A 27519-nucleotide genomic window follows, 5' to 3' on the forward strand; every position below is an offset into this window, starting at 1 on the left:
TCCATCCTCACGGGTCACAGCCCCAACCCCGTTTTGTTGGGAGTCTTCTGCTTATATTTTAGTGCAATTATTAATTGCTAGCATGGTTTTTAAAACTGACCTGGTGACTGAATCGGTCAGGGTCCAGTTACCGGTTTGAACGGTCTGACCATTCAATCTGAATGATTGATCCGTTTTAACAAAAAAAATTTAAAAACAAAAAAAAATGATTAAAACCGTTCGAACGATTCAAATGATTAACCGGCCGATTCAGCGGTTTGCTGATCAAAATCAACGGTTTTGGGGGAAAAACCAGGAACCGGTTTTCCGGTCCGACTGTCTGATCTGATCCGATTTTGAAAACCATGATTGCTTGTCTTGCTTGCTAGTTTCTACATATAGCCCAACTATCTATGTTACTGATCTGAGTTTACATTGTGCTACTCCTCTATATTATCTCTTTAATTTAGTTTGAATAAATAGTTGAGGTCTCAACTGCAATTATTACTCTTTCGAGTTAATTAATTTGTTCAGATCAAACTTGACACCATGAAGCTAGTGACTCCATACCTGAAACAGATTGGGTGTCAAATTAAGTCGTAAGTCTCTTTTTATGCAACGTTCAATAATAACCTCAATTTATTTTCAACCTAGATCCTTAGAGTTTAATCTGGTCTTCTTGTATTAAGGCTTATAGCCGCATGCAATTTGCTACTTTCTTTTCTGAACCAAAACTCAATTACTGCTGAGTTTGAAGATTTACAACGTGTATAAGTGTATTGCGCAAAGGAAAAAACAAAGCATGGTTACGGATTATATTCCTTTTACCTTCAAAATTTTCTTTGTCGTGTTCAATGCCATGCCTGTATACAGAATTGAAATGTCCAGAGATAATTTGACCCAAAACTGAACTATGTGCAGACAGGAATTATGCAATGAAAATGATCGTACATGGTGTCTGTTATTCCTTCTCTCTCTCCAGTGCATGATAATCATAATCATACATACCCTCTCCTCCTTGAAGCTCCCTGGTTGTTTGTAATTGATAAATAATCAATGCCCAAAATTATGTGTTATTTTATTTTGTGAGCAGATGAAATGTTCGAGAATGCTTATCATCGTCACCAACATCAACCCTTGGTTTCTAGTCCATTAGTACAGTGGTATGACAATGGTTTTTGTGTGCTTTCAGGCAAGGATCAAAATTTTGTTATATATCGGCAGATATATATCGCATCGGAGCCTTTCCGTTATACTCCTACAAGAAGCGTTTCAGGTCAACGAGTGGTTCAGGGGGTAGACTGGCCTTAAACTGGTCCCTCTGAACCAGTTTCAAAAAAGATAAAAAAGCAGCACTGATACAGGCCTACCGGTGTATCGCCTTGTATTTTTATCCTTACTTTCAAGTATTACGATTGACAGATACTAAGGATAGTAGCATCAGCCTGTGCCCTCCATTGGACTAGAGCAAACTGGCTGTAGTTGGTCGTAACTTGTCAAGAGCAGCCCCACATTACGTCTCCTAGATTCATCTCTACTCTCTAGGATTGGTATGGTCCTTCTAGGAGACCTAAATATCTGTGCTTGCACTAGTAGGGATTCTAGATCTGGGGCGAACCCTGATTTCATTTTAGTATTATTGTTTGTTGCTCTATTATTAGATAAAGAAATATAAATTTGGTGTTTTTCGGGAAAGATCAAAGATGAAGTGGGACCTTTGTACCGAATGTAACCCGTGATGTGTTGTGTGTTGTAGAAAAATTAAAACATGGGGACCCAACTAAACTTTTTTATGTACTTCAGGGAAATGATTACTGCTGGCAATCATCCAATTACCTTTTTGTTTGTTTCGTTTCCGGGCACATGGGTGGGTGAGGACTGAGGAGTTCAACTACAAAGGCAATGATAGTAATGCTAGCACTAAACAGCAACAACAGCAGGAATTTTCAGTTTCTAGGGTGGCATTCGGTTCATCAGTAGGTTTATGGTAAGCCACTTACCAAAAAGCAATTAATCACATAAGTTGCTAATTGTTCAGTTTTAATAATGTTTTTACTTATCAAAGCCATTTTATAGATGGGAAATGCGACGTACTTTTCAACTGGTCAGTCAATATCAGTAGAAAAGTAGCCAACCAAACTCCCCCTAAATGGAATGGTGTTTTTGAGATACTTTTATCTTCCAACTTTCCAAGTCCCATCCTGAGATACAACATAGAAATAGACCCAATACAAGAGTTTTCAAGAACTTGTAATGCTAAACGCTGTGATCGGATTGGCTGCCCACAGCGCGCCCCACAACCCATCCCCTGTGCGTTGGGAACATCTTCCGTTCTTGTCATGGAGAGATATTCCCAATGCATCGAGGGGATGGGCTATGGGGCGCTCTATATGTGAGCAGGCGATCCCGTCTCCTAAACGCTAAGCCAGGACGGCAGGACCATTTCCTAGCATCTAAAGTCTAAACTAAACCATCAAGATCATTCTTGGGAATTTACACTAAACATGGATCCCTAGGCATATTTTAGTTAACTAAGATGCCGAAGACCAACTTGCAAGGGACCAGCTAACAGGCTATTTGGTATGACAATTTTTTTTTTTTTAATTTGCTACATCATCCATTTAGCATGCATAACTGCAAATGTAACAGTATGCCTAAAGTAAATTCACACTAGAGGACGATTAAAGAAACACCCTCTGAACATTTCCACCAGAACCCATCTCATATGACGTTGAAAGTGAAAGTAGAACACATTCAGCCACCACATCAACATTTTCTACTAAACAGATTGCATAGACCATGGTTTTAAAACAGTTGTTGACGCAGGCAACCGTTTGACCCGAGAACTGGTCACTTATTCAGTTCTGCTTTTCACCTGACCCAGATTGTTTTCCAAAAACCGTTGAAATGTCAATGAACTGCTGAACGGGATGGTTGAACCACCAAAAATATTTTCTTACTAGAAATAAACAAAGATACCTTTCCATCACCTTTATTCCCCCCTTCAACCATGTAGCAACAAAAAATTAACATTCATCATTTCATTGCTAGTAGATGTATCTGTGTGGTTCTTCCTCCTTGGGCACAGGTTGGTATAAGTTAACCAATGTTAGGGTCATAGGGACCTAATAACCTATAGTTTAACAACATAAACTGATCAAAAAATGGGAATTGGGTAATCTTGAAGAAAACCGCTACCCTAATAATTAATAATAGATAAAATCAACAATGCATAATATTGTGTCTATGTATGAGAAATGACAGAATTTGGGTCACTAGGTGTAGCACTGTAGCCTACAATAGCTCAATTGGATCCCTGATAGGGTCCACCATGCAAACTGGCTCCTGTCCTAACTGTTGTTACCTGCTTGCAGTAGTGGTAGGAGCCCTTGGTAAGGTACAACATCAATGTTGGACGGATGAAGAGACTTGAAATCCCTTCTACTCGCTTTCTATGAAAAGTTTCACACATTGGATCTTGCTGCTGATCGCATCAAAAACTTGCCATTTGCTTCTGGATCTTGGAATTATAAGAGGTCTTACCACCCTTGTCCTTATAGGAATTTCTAGAGGCAAGAGAACGGCGACCGCCACGAGCTGCTAAAATTGCCCGCCGCCTCTGTTTGCTAAGACGCTTGATCAATGTAGCATCATCTTCACCTTGATTCCGATTATCATCCTCCTGAAACATAGGAACTTCACTCCATGGATTTTGAGATAGTAATAGCATTTAAAATGAGCTTTATTCATGCAATCAGGAATGAACTCAAGAATAACTGGTAAATAATTTAACAAAAAATCGGTAGCAGAGTAATTTATCAACAAAAAGCCCTTTCTTTAAGGACAAAATGTAACAAGAGAGAGAAGTGAATACTCAAGAAATAGATACACGTGGGAAAAATGTTACATAATTGGTTGAAGTAGAGAGCTTTCCCTACACGAACCAACCTAATGACCAAACAAAATCAAGTAGACACAATGGATTGGCTGCAGTTCAATCCCATACCACATTTCAACTTTTAAATATAACACTTATCAGATGCTTGGTCTTGGAATGTGACTCGAAGGTGGTGATTAGCTGGCTGAAGGAAGAGGACAGTGGCTTGTGGAGATATAACAATGAAAAGAAAAAATTCTGTTGGGAGGGCAGAGACATTGAGATACACTATAGCTGGGTGAAGAGGTCTGCTAACTCACTTGCAGATGGGCTGGCCAAGCAGGGGGTGAATAGGGAGGAGGCTATTTTCTGGGCTAATTTTTGAACTTCTGTTTTTGTATTCTGTTGTAGGGGAGTTGAGTCTTTTTACCTCCCCTGTTGTATCTAAATCTTCTTAAATTTTCACATCATTAATAAAGTATTACTGTTATTGATAAAAAAAATAAATAAAAGAGGCTTATTTTGCACATACAGCAAAGTGCTTCCGGCCAAGATTTTTTTCCATGAATAAAAGGTGAATCAGAGGAACTTGGAGACTACTTTTTCTTTTTTGATAAGTGAGTAATTTTATTAATTCCATGAATATGAGGAGTTACCTCCCCCAAGGACTGAACCATAAGCACTAAACAAACACAAGCCTATAACACAATTACAAGGTAGCCCGAAACAAATCTTCCCTTGATACCCCTTGCTTGGCCAGAGAATCAGCCATTGTATTTGCTAATCTGCTAACCCACTGAACCCTGACTGTCATATTTATTGTCAGTCATTTAACTTTAACAGATCCCTGTAGCCCCAACAAACTGTTTCTGGACTTGTCAGCCAGCCCACTACTACCTTGGAATCCCCTTCTACTATCAAATTGTTCACTCCAAGTTGATTGGCCAGCTGTATACCTTGTACCGCTGCTACTACCTTGCTAATCTTTGTTCTTTGTGGAGACTCTAGAAGCCACTGCTGCCCAATTTCTCCTTAAGTCATCAAAGGAGTAATCTGCCAACAAGTGTGAAAATTTCAACCACAAGGTAGTGACTCTAGAAGCCACTGCTGTCCTTGTCATTATGCACTCCTTGACTTCAGCAAGGCTTCTTTCCTTTTCTTAAAATATTCTAGCATTTTTCTCCTCCCATAACGTCCACAAGGTAGCGGCTCTGATACGTTTCCACATTAGCTTCCCTCTTTTTGTCATTCTCCCAAAGGCAGACGAAGTGAACAGAAGCTTTACTTCGGAGGGCAAGTTCCACCTGCACCCAAATAATGATACCAGTGTTTTAAAAGCGCAAGGTGCAAAAAAGGCGTAGGGCTCAATTTGCACCTTGAGGCACAAGGTACAAGGCGAGGCGCACGCCTTTTTTGAAGCAAGGCACAAAAATACAAAAAAAATGCCAAAAAATAAAAAATTCAAAAAAAGCCAAAAACTTTTTGAAAAATATTAAGCATAATATTAATAAAAAATATAAACTTAAATTTTAAAGTAAATGTTTTAAAAAACCTATTATCTAAAATTAAAATACATAAACATAAGATGTAAAGCATATTCAAATGAGAAGTGAAGGAGCCAACCAATGTTAGAGACCAAACCCTTGTATCCGGGTTAGGGGGGTCCAAACACACAGAGTCAACAAGCAACAAGAGCTCTAAAACACAAGAAAATTCATCATCCCTTAACCCTCTTCAGAACCCAAAATCCCAGTTTAAGCCAAAGGGAGAACCAGGGAGAAGGAACCATGAAATCAGTTTCTTTTTAAACAGTCTTTTAGGGGTTGAGTGCTCACCCAAATATCTTCCCAAAAAAGAACAGAGTTTCCAAAACAAACATCATACCTTACAAACCTGAGGAATTTGGGGAGAATGCTAGAAATAACCTTTCATGATATTGTGAGCAAAGCCCTTCGGGATTCTCTCTCTCTCTCTCTCCAGGGGCCACCTCCAAAGCTACTTACCTAAAAGAGCTTCATTCTTACTCACTACAATCCCTAATCCTAGGCCTCCTTTTTTTGCTTCGACTCACCACCACCCACCTAATCAAGTGGTCTTTTTTCTCTTCCCCAGGTTCCCATAAGAAGCCCATCATCATTTTCTCCAATTTCTTTGCCTCCCTTTTAGGAATTCTAAAGATTGACAAGAAGTATATTGGCAAGTAATCTAGAGTTGCCTTTATCAAAGTAACTTTTACCCCCAAGGAAATATAGTTTCTCATACAAGTTGCCAATATCTTTTTTGAATTTTTCCACCATCGGGTTCCAGAACTGTTAGGAACTGCCTAACTCAGGGACTCTTTCGAGGAAGCCTGCCTCCTGAATGAAAGAGAGAGAGAGAGATTGTATTCCCAAATCGATAGTCCCTTCCTAGCTTCCTTTCCTTATTTATATACTGCTGTTACAATTCTATTATACCAGCCTCTCCACTTGTCCAGTTTACATTCTCTAAAGGCTGGCGTGGTCTTTTCTTGTACACTTGTATTCCCTTTATTTGTGTCTCAACAGTCCCTCCTCCCTTGAAAGCGACCTTGCCCTCAAGGTCAAGATGTGGAAATCTATTCTATAAATCCAAGTAAGGTTCCCAAGTTGCATCCTCAATTGGGAGACCTGACCATACCACCAATGCCTTTGGTTCGATGTGATTCCCTTTGCATATCCACCTGAAATCTGTTATCTGGGTGGGCTCAGTTTGAACTTGGCCATCTTCCGAGTTTGATGGGAGGGTGGTTGTTGTTATTACTCCCGTTTTTGGCCATTTCTTCAATAGGGATACATGGAACACCGGGTGCAAATTTGATGTTGTTGGGAGGTCAAGCCTGTATGCCACTGACCCAATGCGTCCCACAATCCGAAATGGGCCGAAGTACCTAGGGCTCAGTTTGTTCCACCTGTGGCCTACTACTGAAACTTGCTTGTATGGTTGTAAATTAAGGAAGACTTGCTCCCCAATCTGGTGCTGGACAGGCCTATGCCTTCTGTTGTAGGAGTCTGCCATCCATTGTTGGGCTCGATGGAGGTGGGATTTGAGATCTTGTAACACTCTATCTCGTTGGAGGAGTTGGTCTTCTACTGCTGCTACTAATGTAGACCCTTTCTCATATGGGAGTAGGGGAGGTCGGTCCCGTTCATATAGAGCCTGGAAGGGAGTCATTCTTGCTGCACTCTGATACATGGTATTGTACCACCATTCTGCCCAATGAAGCCACTTGAGCCACTGACGTGGCCTATCCCCTGCATAGCACCTTAGATATGTTTCCAAACTCCGGTTGACCACCTCAGTCTGCCCATCTGTTTGAGGGTGGTAGCTGGTAGATTTGAAGAGTTTCACTCCCTGTAGTCGAAAAAGTTCTGCCCAGAAACGACTCATAAAAATAGGGTCGCGGTTTGAGACAATAGAGTTAGGGGTACCATGCAGTCGTGCCACCTCCTTAGTAAAAATCTCAGCCACCATTGAGGCTGTAAAGGGGTGGGACAGAGGGAGAAAATGGCAGTATTTGGTAAATCTATCAACCACTACGAGAATGACGGACTTGCCATAGAAAAGGGGAAGCCCTGTTATGAAGTCCTTGGATATATCTGCCCACACTTGTGTAGGAATTGGGAGTGGTTGTAGCGGTCTTGCTGGAGACTGGGTATCCGCCTTATTTTTTTGGAAAATGACGCATTCGACTATGAATTTTTGGATCGAATTTCGCATGCCTTTCCAGTGGAATTGGGTGGCTAGTCTCTTGTAAGTACGTAGGATCCCTGAGTGTCTTCTTGCTTGTGATGAGTGGAACACTTCCAGAAGCTGCTGAATATGGGCTGAATCCTGTGGTATCACCATTCGGCATTTATACAACAGCAAGTTATTCTCCATTGTGTACCCTGGGTGGCTAGTAGGGTCCTCTTGGACCTGTGAATGCAGCTTGCTCAGTTGTGGGTGCCTTTCAGCTTCTTCCCTTAGCTGACCCATGATAGAACATGTTGGGCCCGTGAGAAGTAATGGAAATAGTTGTGGCAGGCGTGACAGTGCATCCGCCATCTAGTTAGTGTGCCCTTCCTTGTATTTAAAGACATAATCGTAGCCGAGTAATTTGGCTATCTATCGCTGCTGTTCCGGGGATAGTACGGATTGCTCCAACAGAAATTTCAAGCTCTGGTGGTCAGTTCGTTTGATGAACCTCCTTCCTAGAAGGTAGGGCCACCACCTTTGAACTGCGAGAACAATTGCAATTAGTTTGCGTCCGTATACTAACTTGGCCCATTTCTGTGCTGTCATTGCTTTGCTGAAAAATGCTAGTGGCCTTTCTTCTTGCATGAGGACTGCACTAACTCCTTGGCTTGACGCATCACATTCAATGATGAAGTCCTTTGAGAAGTCTGGAAGTGCAAGCGTCATTGGGGATGAGACAGTTGTTTTGAGTGTCTCGAAGGCCTGTTGCGCCTCCCTAGTCCAGCAGAACTCATTCTTCTTAAGTAAACTTGTCAAGGGGGCAGCAATCAGTCCATACTCTCTGATGAATCGCCGACAGTACCCTGTTAAACCCAAGAAGCCTCGTAGCTCCTTAACATTTTGAGGTCGGGACCAATTTATCATGCTTGAGATATTTTCCGGTCTGTTGCTACAATGCCATTTTCGACCACGTGCCCTAAGTAGTGTACTAGTGTCTGACCAAATGCGCACTTTGACTCCTTTGTAAGGAGTTTGAGTCCTTAGCAATTCCAAGGTGATTTGTAGATGTACTAGTAGTTCCAAGGTCCACCCAAACGGCATGACCAAAAATTCATAATGCCTTTCGTTTGTACGAAAGGAAGTCCTGTGGATGTCTCCCTCATGAACCCGTATTTGATGATATCCCGATCTCAGGTCTAGTTTAGAGAATATGGTGGCCCTGCCGAGTTCATCTAGTAGTTCATCGATTACCAGTATGGGAAATCGATCCTTTACAGTAATGTTGTTCAGAGCCCTATAGTCTATACAAAACCGCCATGTCCCATCCTTCTTTTTCACAAGTAATACTGGCGAGGAGAATGGGCTTTGGTTGGGTTGTATAATTTTTCTGTCAAGCATATCTTGCACTTGCCTCTCAATCTCTAGTTTCTGAAAATATGGGTAATGATAGAGCCTTACATTTGTGGGTGCAGTTCCGGGCAGCAATGGAATGCAATGATCATGGGCACGTTTCGGTGGTAGTTCCTTAGCTTCTTGGAAGATCACTGAGTACTTCTGAAGTAGCTGCTGTAGTTGTGTGCGGCCTTCTTCGGATCTACTTCCTTGGGCTAGAATGGGGTCATTCCCGTGGGAGTCTATCTGCATTTATATGATGTGGGTTGGGTCTGCCGCCTGTTTCCTTAGGGAGGCGAGACTAATGGGTCCTGGACCCTTGGACAACTGCCCTTGAATATGCACCTGTGAACTGCCCACTTGAAAATCCACGGTGAGACGGGCCCAATCACATATCACCGGCCCTAGTTGCCTTAACCATTGGACTCCGAGAACTACATTTTCTCCACTGATTTCCAAGGGGTGCAAATCTACCTCGAACTCATGTCCTTGTATCTTCATCTTTAATTCTGTGCACGTACTATCGCACACCAGGTTTCTCCCATTAGCTACGTGCACCCGGAAGGTTGTACATGATTGGACTGGAATCCCTAGTTATCTAACCAATGTTTGGGTAATGAAATTGAGAGTGCTGCCACTATCTATCAGAACCGACACATGGCGCCCTTGTACCAGTCCGGTTACTCTCATAGTTTGAGAAGAGGCAAGACCGGTCAAGGCTTGCAAGGATACTTCCGGGTATTCCTTTGTCCATTTCCCCCATTCTTGGTTGTCCATTGGCTCTTCAATGTCTATTCATTGCTCGACATATTCGATTTCAGGTTGAAGGAAGAAAACTTGAGGGATCTTATAGCGATGGCCCAGCCCGAATTTGTCTCCACATGCATAACAAAGGCCCTTTTCTCATCGAGCTTGCATCTCAGCTCAAGTTAACCTCTTTGCTGAGCCAGGGCCTGAACCAAAGTTGGCATCCTTGCCTGTGATTCCTACTCTTGATCTGGGCTCCGGTTTACCCAAGATACCTAGTTCTGGGTTCGGTATACCTGGTCTATCGCAGCTCCCAGAGGTCGATTAATCCTTCTTGCCCGATTCAGTTTGTCTTCATGAAGTCGAGCTAATGCTGTTGCTTCAAGAACGATGGTAGGCTGCATGGCTTTTACTTCTAGCCGCAATTCTTCCCTGAGTCCACCAACAAAATTGCCGACAAGCTTGTTTATTGGCCAGCCTTGCACGCGCACAACTAATCTTTCGAACGCCATCTGATAATCTTGGACGGAGCCGGTCTGTTGTAGCTTAGCGAAGCTTTCATCATAGTTCTCAAAGGCCGAAACTCCAAATCGCATGGTTAAGGCGTCAGTGAAGTCTGCCCATGTGGCTCTTGGGTGCCGTCACCGGTACCACTGGTACCAGATGATTGCCTCTCCTTCCAGGTGTACAAAAGCTAGTGGAACACAGTTAGGTCCCTGTGTGTCGTGGTAATTGAAGTATCTTTCTGTTCGCAGAAGCCAGGATGTGGGATCTCCTCTTGCGAAGATGTGAAACTCGATTCTTGTTGTTCTTGATCCGCTTCGATGACTGGTGTCACTACGCTTTTCCTGATTCGGCGCGGTGGTGCTTGTGCCAGTCGTTCAAGCAAGGATGCGAAGCTTTCTTTGATTTCTTTAACGTCAACCAATATTCTTGGAATTTCTCCTTCCATGTTGTCGACTCTGTTCTCCATTGCGGACGACCTTGTGCTTGGCATCTTGGCTTTGATACCAACTTGTTAGGAACTGCCTAACTCAAGGACTCTTTCGAGGAAGCTTGCCTCCTGAATGAGAGAGAGAGAGAGAGAGAGAGAGAGAGAAAGAAAGAGAGATTGTATTCCCAAATCGATAATCCCTTCTTAGCTTCCTTTCCTTATTTATATACTGTTGTAACAATTATGTTACAATTCCATTCCTTATTTATATACTCACCTTGTCTCATATCCCTACTAGTTGGGAAAAAACCATTTACTACCCCATTGACCAAGATGAAGTAATGACAGGGGGATATGCAACCATTTATCCATTTGCACCATCTATCCCCAAACCCACACTTCCTTAGCACGAGTAATAAGAAACCCCAATCCACTAGATTGTAGACCTTTTCAAGATCTAGTTTACAAACATAACCTTGATGATCTGATCTCCTCATCTCCTCCACACATTCATTTGCTATTCGAATTTGATATACTATTTGTCTCCCCTGAACAAAAGCTCCTCGGGCTTGGATGATAATACATGGAAGCACCTTTTTGATCCTCAAAGATAGGACCTTAGCCACAATCTTATATACACTAGTCACCAAACTAATAGGTCTAAAGTCCTTTGGATGCTTGGCCTCTTTCTTCTTGGGAATCAAGGCTAAAAAAGTAGCATTAATTCCACGACTAGTCACTGAATTATCCTCAAATTTCTTGAAGACCTCAATCAAATCTTCTTTGACTATGTCTCAACAATCTTGAAAGAAAGCCATTATAAATCCATCCAGCCTTGGTGCTTTAGATCTGTTCATGGAGAAAACAACTTGTCTAATTTCTTTCTCCTCAAAATTCCTTTCCAAGTAGCTTGCATAGTTGTCAAGGCGACAAGGCGCCCTTTGAGGCTCGCCTCGCCTAATCACCTAACACTTTTCTACTTCCTACTATAAAATACTTTTTTATTCACTCTTTTTTGAGATTATAATTATAAAATAAACATTATTAAACTAAAATAATCATTTTGTGTTTATATACTAATTTCTTTTTATTATTTTCTTATTTATTAGGGTTTAATCAACGCAAACATTGCTAAATGCTGTACTGAACCCTCAAAGACTTAAAAACTTAAACCAATAAGTAAGGAAGATCTAAAAATTTTATCTAATCAGCACATTTTCCTTTTCCATATATTCTTCTTCTACTTCTTCTTCTACTACTACTACTACTACCAATACTTTTTATTTTCTTCTTTTCGTATAACAAAAATAAGGGTTCAGCCCCTATATTTTTTTATTTTCCTTCTTCCTTTTCCTCTCATGAATATGTTGATTTTCTATACTTTAATATGAAATTTATACTTTTCTTATGAAAATCATGAATAATTATTAAAGAAATATGGTTATGGTACCTAGGGAACTACCCTAGGATCTATGTTTTTAACATAAAAAATCCACCGCCTAGGCAACTAGGCGCCCCCTAGTCACCTAGCCTCGCCTTGGCGCCTTGAAAACTATGGTAGCTTGTACTCTCTTCTGGAAGCCTCTGCCCAATACACACCTTCTAACTCTACTCTAGGTCCTAGGGGTCTCCTCAAGATGGATTTGAAATGGTCAACAAAACAATTGGCTATCCTCTTTTGGGAATCAAGGACTAGTCCATCCACTTCCAGTTTATATACTAGGTTTTTCCTTCTTCCATTGGCTAGTTCATAAAAAAATTTAGTGTTCCCATCTCCTTTCTTGAGCCACCTACATCTAGATTTCTGCCTCCAAGAAATTTCTTCTCTCAAGATGACTTCATCTAAATCTCTTTTTAGTTTCCATCTCCGGTCTCTTTCCTAAGAGTTTATGATTCTTTGGGATTTCTTCGCATCCAATTCCTCTATTTGGGTCATCAAAGAGGACCCAAAATGCTCCCTATTCCAATCCTTCATATGTGCTCTCAATCTTCTCTCCACCTTTCCTCAACCTTCTTCATGAAATTCGGGTGACTCAATGTAGAGCTCTAGTTATTAAATCCGCCCACTTGTTTTCCCAGCTTTCATTGAAAAGGAACCTATCTAATTTGGAGCAAGTTGGTATCTCCTAAAAGTTGGACCATAGAGGGCTTGCAACAATGGGAATTCCTTCAACTCACAATTATTAATGAAATCATTGAATTCCGTATGCTGGTTGTAATGACCTGATGGGGATTATTTGATTCATTCATAAATTGGATTACATTGAAATCCCCACCACCCGAAACACCACAGACCATCCCAATGCCCTTGAATCCCATAAAGTTCTTCCCAAAATTCATTCCTTTCTCTGTAATTGCTTGGTCCATACACATTAGTTAGTGACCAAGTAAATCCATCCTCTACCATCCTAAATTTTAACGACACTGAAAAATTACCTATCAGCTCCTCCAGTACCTCCACAACATCCTCTCTCTAAAAAGTGGCAATACTTGCCGAAGGCCCCCTCACATTCCAACTAATGATTTTCATGGAGACAAAAGATTTGAAATCCCTCTTTGAGATCAGACCCCTATTTGGAGGCTTTCCTTCTCTCCCCTCTTCCGCTAAATTCCAAATCTCCTTCTATATTTGATATCAACCTTTCTACCTCTGATATTTTCTTCTTCCTTTGGTTGTTAATTGTTCCAAATCTACTTAAGGCTGCCTTTTCTATGTTTTGCCTCTCCAAAATTCCTTGGTTTTCCTCCAATGAATCCTCTGTTTGCCTATACTCCTCAAGGAGAGCACAAATCTGTCCCCAAATCCTCTCTGATTCCTCCTTTTGCAGCTTTTTCGAGATTGATTCATCTCCTCCAAATACACACAAATCTGATCCCAGATCTTCTCTAACTCCTCTTCCTGGATTTTCCTTCTACACACTTCTTACTCTTGTTCTTTACCCTCCCTGTCCCCAATTAAATACTCTCCATCCATGGCCACTGCTTCAAATTGAGCTGCAAACCTGTTCCAGGCACAGAACCCACATCAGTACCAAAAAATGAAATGACAAGATTACCTGAAAGGTTGTGGGAAGTGGGCAATGATGCTAGAGAACCAACAAGAAGGGGCAAAGTCACGGCTAATCCTTCCAAAAGAGGTGATTGTGGGTTCCCATTGTGTTCAACCAATGTTGTTTTAGTCCTTGCATCAAAATTTGCCTTTAGGAGTTGTCCCCTAATTGATGATTCTATGAATGGTGACCGAGATGTGCCCTGTTCCTCTAGTCTTCTATCATTGTTGGGCTGCTCTAGTGAACTGGGAGCAGATTTGCCAACCGGTATCTCCTGCCTCTCCTATAAGAACTGTGGTAATCTCCACTTCCTTAGGTAAAGAAAGAGTTTGAGAGGGCTTCTTCTGGGCTAAATCTGTAAGTTCCACATCATCATTTTCCAAGAATAACAGCTCGATGTGAAAGCTCTCATCAACACTAAGTGATTTGGTTTTTATAAGTTCCACACTTCCAATACTTGAGGAGTCTTCAAAATCTGATTCTGAACTACTTTCTTCCTCCGTCGCACAACCTTCAAAAGGGTCCTAACATTCTGATTTACCGTCTCCGGAATGAAGGAACACCATGTCTCTACTATTGTTGGGTGCTTCTTGAACCTCGGATTGCGTCATTCCGGGGAGTTGACCTTTTTCTTAGAGCTTGGAACCTATGCCCAATTCGAATTTGCCGCTCCACTGGGGCTGAATTTTTTTCCTACGAGCGGCGGATGGCTTGTATTGCTTGAAGGGGACGATGATAGACCATCTTTTCATCCATCATCTCCCTTGTTCCCTTGGTCACGTGCCCACTTAAAGAGTGTGTAGCTTGTTAAGGCTTGGTCCACCCCTTTTAGAATAGCTGTCCCAGTCATAACTAAAGTCCCAATTTTTTTAGATGGGCCTAATCTCAATCCTCCAACCTCTTTAACAGTCATGTGTTTACTTAAGGCTTCACGTGACTGGTCTCGGTTCACTAAACCAGAATGAACCGGCTCACAAGAATGGTTTGAAACCTGAACTCTAACCGACCTTTGCTCAACTCCTTTTGAATTTGAACTTCTTGCATGTTCCTGTCTCCATTTAAGCCTCCTATCACCGTCTGAACATAGGATCTATCATCCCTCCGCCAACCCTGCCATACAGACTTTCCCCAAGTCATAATGTTATTCTCTTTTTTCTTGGTTTCCTCAGTTGACTTGGCCTCTTTTCTAGTAACTGCCCTGCCTTGCAACCCACATTAACAGGCCTGTTTTGTCCCTTCATCTTCCTCCCTTCGTCCCTCCTTAATAGCTGAGCTTCAATGGAAGTAGCAAGCCAAACAAGGTATGCTAAACCATCTGAAACGACCTCTATCTTCCTTGAAATGTCATTGGGTTTAACTCCGCCTAGATTCAATGCAACTGAATGAAGATCAAAATCAAAGACACCATCTAATCTTGCATCACAGGTTATAGCTATTGACTGTAATACTTCCTCCTTCCAGAGATTGAAGGCAACCCAAGCAGTCTGACCATTACCTTATCATCAACCTCAAAACTTTTGGTCTTAGAGATAGGACACTATTTCGAGACTGTGACAGCACCAGCGTCTGAGTGAATATTTAAAGCTGAAATCTCTACTTCAACATCACCCAGATCAATCAAAGCTTTACGAGATTCATAAGGTGTAAATGTGTAATCACCATCGGCTTTGGCAGGTTCAACTCTCTGAGTATCACCTGCGCAATAGCCCTCCAATCCTTCGGTGGGCTTGAAGTTTCCACCACAAATTTCTTCCCCCAATCCTCCTTTCCTGATGTTGCTACCAGTTTACAGTTTCTTCTTCCTTTTTCTGCAATCGTCCATTTCTTGTCAATGGTTTCTTCCTCTCTTTTGTTTTTTTTTTTATCAGTAAAATGATTTTATTAAAAAAGAGAATATTAGTACAGAGAATGGGTAGCCTCGGCTACCCCAAAGTCCAAAGACATTCCACCTAAAATTTGCTTTGTAGACTTACAACAGAGCCCAAAAACAATGTTCCCTGTTAGCCCCTTGCTTTGCTAGCTGATCCGCAAACCCATTTGCTGCTCTTGGAGTCCACTGAAATAAAACCTGCATATCCTTTATGAAGTGATTAATTTTCTTAATCTCATTTCTGAATACCCATGGAGACTTTCCATCCTGCTTCAGCCAGCTTATCACCACTTTGGAGTCGCCTTCTACAACCAACTTCCTTACACCTATTTCCGAGGCCTTTTGTATACCAAAAACCAGAGCTTTTAGTTCAGCTGTAATGGAGTCTCCCCACCCAATAGGGCCGGAAAACAGCCCCACCACATTCCCCCTGTCATCTCTAATGACCCCACCAATACCAGCCATGCCCAGTTGCCAAAACTGCTCCCATCAAAGTTTGATTTGAGGAGTCCCGCTTTAGGTGGATTCCAGCTTCTTACTACCTTCTTTTTAAAAGATGACGAGGAATTCCTTATATCATTCACAGTAAAGTCTAAGAATGACTCCATTGATTTTACCCATGAAGTCACTTTTAACATAATCCCCTCTATCAGTAATTCCTTACACCTTTTCTTCCCTTCAAAAATCCTCAGATTTCTTTCCTCCCATAACATCCAAAGTACTGCTGCCCGTGTGCATCTCCATAAGGTTTTCCCCCTTCTCTTTGGCCACCTGAAAGTGGAGGCTTCAAACAAACTCCCCAAGCTCACTGGGGTATCCCACCTGAAACCAAAGAGAGAAAAGAACCACTCCCATATGCTGCTAGCTACAAGACAGGAAACAAAAATATGAAGAGATGTTTCACCATTAGATTCACACAAACAACACCAATTAGGTGAAAGGCACCAGCCAGACCTCCTCCTCTGCATCAGACCACAGGTGTTAATTGCACCATGGTAAACTTCCCAACAAAAGGCACCTACTTTAGGGGGAATAGGGCGACACCAGACTTCACGGAATGGAAAATGGACCCAAGGTTGAAAAGAAGTCAAAGCTTTGAAGAAGGACGCACAACTGAACTCACCAAGGGGGTTAGGAATCCAAATTCTAGTGTCTTGCTTGGTAGAATCTATACAAATCCCATCAAGCAACTGAATAATAGCAGACACCAAATCCAACTCCAAGTCATGCATATTTCTGCGGAGGCCCAGGTTCCAAGCATACCCAGATTGCGAGGGAGAGGGGGATAGGAAATCAGCAACTGGTTATACTTTAAAGCGGGACAGAGCAAAAACTGAAGGGAATAAAGTCTTTAAAGAAGAGTCACCCACCCAAACATCTTCCCAAAATTTGACTTTGTTACCTGAGTTGAGATCAAACCTGACATGATTGAGGAACAACGGGAGGAGTTTATGAATCGCTTTCCACGGTGAAGCAATAGAAACAATGTAAGACACTCCAGCATTCCAACCATTTTCAGAGAGCCCATGATTACTAGTCACAATTTTGTGCCACAATCTATTTGTTTCTTGTGGGAACCTCCATAACCACTTTCCTAGTAGAGCCTCATTCTTTTCCTTCAACTTTCCTAAACCCAATCCTCCAAATTCTTTCCTCCTAGTTACAAGATCCCATCTTACTAAATGATCTTTCTTCTTCTCGCCCAGTTTCCACAAGAAATCCCTCATTACTCACTCTAATTTCTTTCTCACAGCTTAAGGCAAACTAAACAGCGAAAGGTAGTAAACTGGAAGGTTTGCTAGGGTAGACTTGATAAGAGTAATCCTTCCCCCCAGAGAGATATAATTCCTCTTCCACACCGCAAGTTTCTTTTCAAACTTCTCCACAACCGGATTCCAAAAATCTATGTTTCTGGGATTTGCACCAAGGGGGAGCCCTAAATACTTGAGTGGCCACTCACTGCTTAAGCATCCTAGTTCCTCGGCCCAAACATTAATCTCTTCTGGTGCTAAATTGATCCCTACCACCTGGCTCTTGTGGAGATTCACTCTTAGATTTGTCACTTTTTCAAAGAGTTTTACTACCATTCTCAGATTTCTTGCCCCTAACTCATCACCAACCTCACAGAAGATAATGATGTCATCCGCAAATTGTAGATGAGTTAGCACCACCCTCTCCCTTCCTACTTTCCAACCCCTTAACAATCCTACCTCCACTGCCTTCGAGATCAATCTGCTAAAGACCTCAACTAAAACGGTGAAGAGGAAAGGGGACAAAGGGTCCCCTTGTTTCACACCTCTTAGTGCTCCAAAGAAGTCTTTAACTGTACCATTCACCAACACCGAAAAATGGGAAGATTGAAGACATCCTATAATCCATTTACACCATCTTGCCCCAAAACCACACTTCCTCAGAGCTTTAACTAAGAACTCCCAATCCACCAAGTCATAGGCTTTCTCTAGATCCAACTTACACACAATGCCCTTCCTTCTTGCTACGTTGAAATCCTCCACACACTCATTGGCAATAAGTATTTGATCTGAAATTTGTCTTTCTTGGATGAAGGCCCCTTGAAAATGAGATATGATTGACGAAAGGGCCTTTTTTAACTGAATAGAGAAGACTTTTGCAAGGATTTTATACTGATTTGTCACCAGGCCGATTGGCCTAAAATCCTTGGGGTGGCAAGCACCAGATTTCTTGGGAACCAACACAATGAAAGTGGCATTTACCCCTTTACTAACAATCCCCCTAAGATAAAACTCCACAAAGGCTCGCATCAGATCATCCTTTAGCCATTCCCAACAATCCTGGTAGAAAGCCATAGTGAATCCATCGGGCCTGGGAGCTTTAGAGTGATCCATGGAAAAAACTGTTTCCTTAACCACATCTAATTCAAATTTTCTCTCCAGACACCTACTAACGGCAACTTCTAGGACTGGCCAATCAAAACCTTCCAGCTTCCATCTTTTTGAGATGGGCCTTCTTAAGATTGATTTAAAATGATCCACCAAAGCCTCTGCAATCTCGTCATAATTAGTTAAAATGCGACCCCCCAATTCTAACATAGAGATCAAATTCTTCCTTTTTCTCCCATTCGCAACAATGTGAAAATATTTTGTATTCCCATCCCCTTCTTTGATCCAGCGCACTCTTGATTTCTACCTCCAAGTCATTTCTTCTCTAAGGAGTGTAGAATCCAGCTTTTTTCTTAAATTAAATCTCTCCTCTCTTTCCCCTACACCCAATGAGTCGAATACCTCCTTTTTATTTAATTCTTCAATCCTATTTATAAGAGAAGCCTTCCTCTCTTCTATCCTCCCGAACTTATTCAAATTCCACTCCTTGATTTTTGCTTTTAAATTCCAAAGCTTCCTTCGGAATCTAATCCCTTCCCACACAACTTAGGGGTTATCTTCCTTCCACCAATCCTCAACCTTACGCATAAACTCCGGGACCGTTAACCACATGTTCTCAAATCTAAAAGGCATCGGCCCTTCGCCGTTCAACCCTTGTCCAATACATATCAGCCAGTGATCTGAGGTGACCTTGGGCAGCGTCCTGCCCACCATGTTACTCCAATATTCCTCCCAGTCCAAAGACACAAGAAACCTATCCAGCTTTGAGCACATCGAGTTCTCCTGACAATTAGTCCAAGTATATCTATATTGTCCAATCCCGATTTCCTTCAGTTCAAATGTGTCTATAAAATTATTAAATATTTTCATACTAGTGGTTATCCTTTGTCTCGTTCGATTTGGCAGTATGTCTGATCACATTAAAATACCCCCCAAGCACCATGGGCCCTTCCACAAATCTCTCAAATCCGCCAATTCTTCCCACATCTCATTCCTTTCCCTATACGAATTAGGCCCATAAACATTCGTCAACACCCAGTTAAAATTATCATCCAAATTCTACAAATTTAGCGACACTGAGAACCTACCTATTAGTTCCTCCAAGCATTCCACTGTATTCTCTCTCCACATAGTGACTATTCCTCCTGATGCACCACACGATGGGGCCATTGTCCAACCTATGTCTCTACCTCCCCAAACACTTCTTACCCACCTTCTATCAATCTCTTGTGCCTTGGACTCTTGGAACATCACCACATCTGGTTTTTCTCTCCTTGACACTTCCTTCACGATTCTTCTTTTCGCAACCCTCCCCAACCCTCTAACATTCCAGTTTAGGATCTCCATATCATCATCACAGCATTTACCCTAACTTGTCTTTAATCTTCATCCAGTCCTTCCACCTAACCCACCACCCCTCACCCTCTTACCACACCCTCCTCTCTGTTTTTTCAGATACCTTACCTGCCTCTTGTCTAGTTTTTCCTTTTCAATCAGCCCCTTCTTTTGAGACTTGTCTGGGCCTAAATGCAAAATTTTCAGCCCCAACTTCTCAACCCACTTCCTTAGCGTTAACTCCTCATCGGATTCATCCTCCCCCTAATCCTCAACTTCTTTCTCTCTATCTTCTGCCATCATCGTCTTTGCTATCCCCTACAACATTAGTTGTTGCAACCTCCCCCACCACATCCCTAGCTCCCCCGACAGTCTAGGCACCTATAGTATTTTGAGGCTCTCTGTGAAAAATGGTTCTCGGCTATAGTGTCTGCAAGGAAAGCACAATCACCATTAGTAACCAAAACCGAATTCACACAGTTACCTTGGATACCTGGTAAACCTGGGTTGAAAATACGATGACTCAGTGAGGGCACACAGATAGCATCCCCAAATCCCAACTCGGTGGGTGTTGCTGGTTGGTCAATTTCTTTCTGAATCAAATGGCCTTGGCTTGGATCTAGCACTTTAACCTTGATTGGCACGTCAACGTTTATCTCCTGGCTCGCCTCACTCAATCCTAAAGATGCTCCCTAACACTGTCGATAGCTCTCGTTTGGTTCCTCCTCCTTTGACAGCAAGTTTTCTACAGCACCCAGAGACCTTATGTCTGCCAGCAGTTCCAGACTAGACCAAATCCAATCGGCTTGATCGTCTAGATTAAGCTTAAAAAAAGCTTCCATGTCGCCCAACTCCAATTCCAAACCTTGGTTACAACCAGCTAAGGAGTTTTCATCCAAACTAGAAAACTCTAATTCTTCCTCCAAGTCTCACCAATCTGACTCGCTAACTGTTTGCATATCAATTCTCCGCCTAGAGAATCTTGGATTAGGGTGATCTGTCACCCTCTTTGGCCGCAAGCTCCATCTCAGATTGCCCTCATTCTGCCTCTTGTTCGAAGTCAGAGAAGAAGAAGAAGATGATAGACCCTTGGTTCTGTCTATCAATGGTCCCAAGGGTTGCCTCACATGATGACTTAAAGCATCATGTGACACCTTTCCTATTTTCTATTCGGTGGGTCGAGTTGAACAAGTTTGAGCCGGCTCGGACCACTGGCTCGTCTAAGGTCTAGTCGATTAATTTACTCCCTAGTGGGCCCACCACATTCTCTACTCCAGCCCCATTCATTATTATCTCTTTAAAAGAGAAATCTCCCGCTTCCCTAACCCCATTTTTTGAATACATTTCTTTTTCTGGAATCCGACCCTTCTAGACTATTGGCTTTTCAACTTCCTTAGCAATACATAAATTACCATGTTTCTTACGCAGCTGTCTTGCGTCTTCTCTGTCGCCACCATGTGTCACCCAACCAGCCACATCACCATCTTCTTTAACCTTCGAACTCCCATTCCACAATGCTGCTTCCAACTCTAACGCTACCCATGTCTTGCTCCATCCGCCCTCGGCTAACAGTTCGAATGACCGAGGTACTGCATCAGGCTTCACTCCTGCAATTCGCAATCCAACAACCTTCATATCTGTTTTCTTGTAGGAAATGAGAACACCACCCAACGCAGCTGCAATTTTTTGCAGCAGGAACTTTTGCCATAGATTGAAAGGCAGGCCAACCAGCTTCAACCGAAAATCACCATTGTTGAAAGTCTACGAGTTACAGGAAAGACACCAGTTCTCCACCATTATAATGCCCTCCTTGGTTTGAACTGTGGTGAAACCTACCTTTTTCAACCCCACATCCAGTATCGCCTTGTTCTCTTCAAACAGTATGAGGATGATCGTTTGCTTCAACCCAAACTTCTTGGAAACTTCTTCTAGGACGTGTTTCCAATCTCCCATTTTGTTCTTCGCAGAGAGACCTAGTTTCCTCCTCCAGTCTTCACTTTCTCCTTCTAACAATATCTTGGGAACAAAAGTGGAGAGGGAGACCAATGTGTTCTCATTTTCCTCTGTATCAATTTCTAACCCCAACTTCTCCAGTCTTTCCCTTCTCTCCTTTATTTCCTCTTTCGGTCCCACCTTTCTCTCCATCATTCTATCTTCTTCTTGCTTCTGCTTCTCCACCTGCCCTTGAAACTTTGTTCTTTGAACACTGGTGACAAATCGATGCAACTCATTAGCAACCCCGACCCCCCATATTTTTGCCTTTGGTATAATAATCATCTGTTTTCTCCCCTTTCAAATCTCTCTTCCAAGGTCACGAACCAGCCTCAGTTCTTTCTTCTACTTGCCAAATATTCTTTGCTAGGTGTTTTGAAGTTATCCCTCCAATCCGAGCACCAACTGACATTCACTGCTCCATCGAGGAAGGTTTGGAACTAGAATATCGCCTCCCCAACCAGAAAAACTATCCCTCTTCTACCTTCCTCTCTCTTTTGTTTAGCCACTTTCTTTTCCTTTGCTACAACTTCTATTTGTTCTATTTTAAGATGTTGAGTAAAATCACTCAGTAACTCTGCCACTACCTTCCATCCATGACCCCTTCTACCTTCTGGGAAGCAAACAAACTGCCATAGTTTTCAAGGCACCAAGGCGAGGCTAGGCGACAAGCGGGTGCCTAGGTGATGGATTTTTTTTTTAAGTAAAGAAGAAGAGTATATAAACACACGAAATTAGTAAAGAAAAGAAAAATGTGTTGATTGAACAACATTTTATGTTCTTACTTATTGGTTCAGGTTTTGAAGTCTTTGAGGGTTCAATACAGCATTTAACAATGTTTGTGTTGATTAAACCCTAACAAATAGGAAAATAATAAAATGAAATTAGTATATAAACACACAAAATGAATATTTTAGTTTTAAAAAAATGTCTATTTTAAAAACATAACCTCAGAATTTTCATAACACGCTACAGAAAACTGCCTGGTGATTAGGTGAGGTGAGCCTCCAAGGGCGCCTTGTCACCCTGGCATCATCGTCTAGGCGCCTGCCTAGACCACCTTGACAACTATGCTAACTGCTTCTTTCTTCCTCCAAAGAATTCTTCCAGAGTTATGTAGCATCGTTTTGCATTCTTTTTACATTCCAACTCATATCTCTTTCTCCCATATAAGTTGAACCCCATAAAGTTCACTTGTTTACCTTTAGAACTTGCTCCCAAAACAAACTTCTGCATCCATTTGACCACTTGAAGACCTTCCAACAATATTATGGCTTTCTTTGCCTCCCTAATCTTCAAGCTCTGCAGACCTCTGATCCGTATCTCTTCGAAAAGGAAGTCTTTTGCTTCAATCTTCATCGCTTTCCTCCATCTTGCAGCTTCTACAAACTTTTCCTCCATCTTGGAGATGGTAATTTGTGGTATTAGCACAAATATTTATGCAAGTATAGTTGTAGCACTTAATTTGCCACATGAAAGATTCCCCAGTTGTGCAGGGAAGCTCACTCAATGACACATACACATAGATAGGTAGATAGACATCATATGCTACGGTTTAAATTTCTGAAAACTTACGCACAAAGACTGAAAAGTGACATGTTAAAAATTGAAATTCAGGGCAAAAAATTTGCTAAATATTTAATAATTTATAATATTCTGTATTTACATTAAGACTTTTTTTATCAGTAAATTGTAAGATTTATTATTTCATAGCCAGAGATGGTACATTTTAGGGAGAGGCACGAGATGCTACCTCCCCTTTAAGGAGGGGAGATGGAGGAAACCATCAACCCTTTAATTACTAAACATAACAAAGGACAAAGAAAATTACAGAGAAGCCCAATACAGAGAAACCCGAGTCGTCCCTTGTTTAGCAAGATAATCAGCCAAGGCATTAGCTGATCTACCCAACCACTGAAATCTGACTGTCATGTCCCTCAATAGCCATTTGACCTTTTTCAAGATATCCTTAAATTCCCAAGTGACAATACCTGTGTCAGCCAACCATCCTACTACCACCTTGGAATCTCCTTCAATTATTAAGTTTTGCACTCCAAGTTGATAAGCAATCTGTATCCCTTGTGTTGCAGCTAGGAGTTCAGCCCTCACAGAGTCTCCTATTCCCACCGGTCCCGAAAAAAGGGCAATGATATTGCTGTTCGCATTTCTAAGTACACCACCAATCCCAAACGATCCTGGGTTACCCTGACTACTTCCGTCAAAGTTCAAATTAACAAAACCCTCCATCAAAGAGCTTTAAGGATTTCAGCCACAAAATAGTCCTTGTAAGAATACAGTCCTTGACCTCAAGAATGCTTCTTTCCTTCTCCTGAAAAGTTCTGGAATTTCTCTCTTCCCAAATAGTCCAAAGGAGAGCTGCTCTTATACACTTCAACATAATTCTCCCTCTCCTTGTGGTCCACACAAAGGTAGATGGGGAAAACAGCAAATTTACCTCAGCTGGCAAGTTCCACCTGCACTCAAACAAATCAAAAACCTAGTTCCAAATGGCTGCAACAAAAGGACAAGAAATCAAAAAGTGGTAACAGTCCTCCAACTGCGCTTTGCACAAAATACACCAATTAGGGGATAAACACAAGAAGGGATCTTCTACATGTTATCCATCGTATTGATTTTACCATAGAAAACTTCCCAACAAAATACAACTATCTTTGGGGGAATAGGCCTAGACCAAACTTCCTTAACTGAGAAAGCCCAAGGAGAGGAACTAGAGAAAAGGGAATTAAAGAAAGATGCACAAGTAAACAACCCTTTCGGAGTCAAAGTCCAAATCCTCCTATCAAGATTGAGTGGGTCCAAACAAACAGAATCAAGTAACAATAAGAGCTCAAAAGCTGATAAGGATTTCTCATCCCTCAACCCTCTATGAAAGCCAAGGTCCCAATTTATAGACAAAGGGGTATACGCGAACATGAGTCCCAAAGCAAGCATCGTACCTTACAAAGTGGAGGAACTAGGAGAGGATGCCATGAATTACCTTCCAAGGTAATGCAAGAGTTGCCCGCATGGATACCCCTGCATCCCAACCATTTCCGGAACAGCCATGGATACTCGCCACCACTGCATGCCATAACCTCTCCCTCTCTAAAGGCCATCTCCACAACCACTTACCTAGAAGAGCTACATTCTTATAAACAATATTCCCTAATCCTACTATTCCTTCCTCCTTATTTCGAATAACTATCTCCCACCTAATCAAATGATCTTTCTTCTCTTGCCCCGGTTCCCACAAGAAGTCCTTCATCATCTTCTCTATCTTTTTAGCTTCCCTAATAAGAATATTAAAGGCAGGCAAAAAGTAAACTAGTAATATAGCAAGTGTGGATTTGATCAAAGTCGCTCTACCCCGCCCCCCACAAAGACACAATTCTTTTTCCAGCTTGCCAACTTCTTTCCAAACTTTTCCACAATGGGGTTCCAAAAACAACTCTCCTTTGGGTTAGCTCCTAGGGGAAGACTTAGATAAGTTAAGGGCCAGGACAAGGTGTAGCACTCTAAGCAATCTGCAATAGCCTCCAATTCTTGATCATCCATATTGACTCCAACAACACAACTTTTTTCAAAGTTGATTTTCAGATTTGAGGCATTTTCAAAGAAATTTATCAAGTTCTTAAGATTCCCAACCTTCCACAAATCACTACCTTCACAAAAGATTATAGTATCATCCGTAAACTGAAGGTGAGTAACGGGCACACTATTTCTCTCTATTCTCCAACCACACACTATCCCCTCCCTATCTGCTTTTGAAATCAATTTACATAACACATCAGCAACAAGAGTGAATAGAAAGGGGGAGAGAGGATCACCTTGTCCCAGGCCCTTACATGCTGGGAAGAAGTCCTTAACTACTCCATTGACAACCCTTAATCCACTTGCACCAACTTTCCCCAAACCCACACTCAGCACCTCTAAAAGGAAACTCCAGTCCACCAAATCATAGGCTTTTTCGAGATCCAATTTGCAGACAAAGCCTTTTTTTACCTGATCTCTTCATCTCCTCCACACATTCATTAGCTATCAAAATCCGATATACTATTTGTCTGCCTTGTATAAAAGCACCTTGAGATTGCCTAATTAGAGAGGGGAGTGCCACTTTGATCCTCAAGGATAAAACCTTCGCCAAAATTTTGTAAACACTAGTCACCAAGCTAATTGGTCTAAAATCCTTAGGATGCTTAGCAGCAGCCTTCTTGGGAACAAGAGCTACAAAAGTAGCATTAACTCCAGGGTTAACAACAAAATTATCCTCAAACTCCCTGGATACCACGAATAGGTCATTTTTAACTATGTCCCAGCAATCTCGAAAAAAGGCCATCATAAATCCGTCTGGCCTAGGAACATTAGATCTATCCATTAAAAAAATTGCTTGTCTGATCTCCTCATCCTCATAGTTTCTTTCCAACCATCCCCTCTCCCTCTCGGAAAGACTTAGCCAGTCTAGACCATCCACTTCCACCCTACAATCAAGAGGTCTTCTCAGAATTGACTTGAAATGATCTACAAAGCATTTGGTTATTTCTTCTTGAGAGAAGATTTCCTCTCCATCAATCTCAAGTTGTGCTACAAAGTTTTGCCTCCTTCTCCCATTGGCAATCGCATGAAAATATTTGGTGTTCCCATCTCCTTCCTTGATTCATTTGACCCTTGATTTTTGCCTCCAAAAAATCGCTTCTCGCCCTCCTCTAATTCCTTTTTTAATCTCCATCTCAAATCTTGTTCCTGAGCATTCATAGTCCTTTGGGATTCCTTCTTATCCAGTTCTTCAATCTGAGTCAACAACAAAGATTTTGAATCCACTATTCTCCCAAACTGGTCATTGTTCCAGGCTTTTAATTTTGTCCTCAAATTTCTTAGCTCTTCACTCCACCAACTCTCAACATTTTTTACAGTGTCTGGGTGAGACAACCACATATTCTCAAATCTAAAGGGTCTAAGGGTTCCTCTCCCAACTGAATAGGGTAGTGATCCGAAGTAACTCTAGGTAGCCCTTTAGCCATCAAGCCCCTCCAATAATTCTTCCAGGCTTCATTGAACAAGAATCTATCTAACTTAGAACAAGTTGGGTTTTCTTGAAAAAGTTGATAAATTCATTAAATTTCCTCATACTAGTCATGATAACTGGACCGGATGTAGAATATTCCTCCCCTCTCTCTCTTCAATTTTTCATTATCTCCCATTTCACATTCTCTTCTTGAAAGATTGTTTTTTTGGGCTTCTTAAAAGAGCTTCAGAGACATGGAGGCTGTTATGCAGACGAAATGGGCTTCTTTCTTTGTCCTCAAAATCCCAAAATCAAAGTTCTTGGCTCACCACAGGGGCTCCAAATGCTGGTAGAAACACTAAAAGCAATAGAGACCTTGGTGGGTTTTTTTCCATGTTGATGGTTTAGATAAAACTTCATGCATTTGTTTCAAGAACTAATGGGTTCCCTAAGAAAGGAAGAAATTTACAGAACACAGAGAAGAAGCTGCAGCTATTTTGGATTGCAATAGTTGATTGCTGAAATGGGGAAACCCAATTCCCACAAACATAGAAGATGTTAGGCCACTGGCCACATTGATTTGCCAACTCCAAGCCTTTTCTTGATTGTTATCACTTCCAAGAAGACAATCAACCTGGGGATATCCCAATACAATGCTGTTGTCAAGAAAACTTCATTACTGTACTTCAAAAACCTTTGAAACCTTAAGCTGATTGTGGAAGACCTCGGCCTACAAGAAGCTTGTATTTTTCTTTTTCAAAGCAAGCTCTATTATATGCTGTCATTG

At 41.7% G+C, this 27519-nt stretch overlaps 1 protein-coding gene across 6 annotated transcripts in view; it reads right to left on the reverse strand.

Moving 5' to 3' along the window:
• Positions 1 to 2992: 2992 nt before the first annotated feature.
• Positions 2993 to 27519, reverse strand: part of LOC104597718 (protein serine/threonine kinase) — a 58918-nt gene continuing 34391 nt past the window's right edge. For 4 of the 6 annotated variants that reach the window (XM_088891360.1, XM_088891361.1, XM_010259437.2 and 1 more), the window contains one exon: positions 2993 to 3661. In XM_088891360.1, coding sequence (XP_088747486.1) covers positions 3473 to 3661 — 189 coding nt within the window. In that variant the 3' untranslated portion in view covers positions 2993 to 3472. Of the gene's footprint in view, positions 3676 to 27519 lie in introns of all 6 variants that reach the window. The other 2 variants (XM_088891363.1, XM_088891362.1) reach the window with 1 other exon arrangement.

This window comes from Nelumbo nucifera, chromosome 7 (assembly GCF_055504915.1).
Source record: "Nelumbo nucifera cultivar China Antique chromosome 7, China Antique-T2T, whole genome shotgun sequence".
In the NCBI taxonomy this organism is placed as follows: Eukaryota; Viridiplantae; Streptophyta; class Magnoliopsida; order Proteales; family Nelumbonaceae; genus Nelumbo; species Nelumbo nucifera.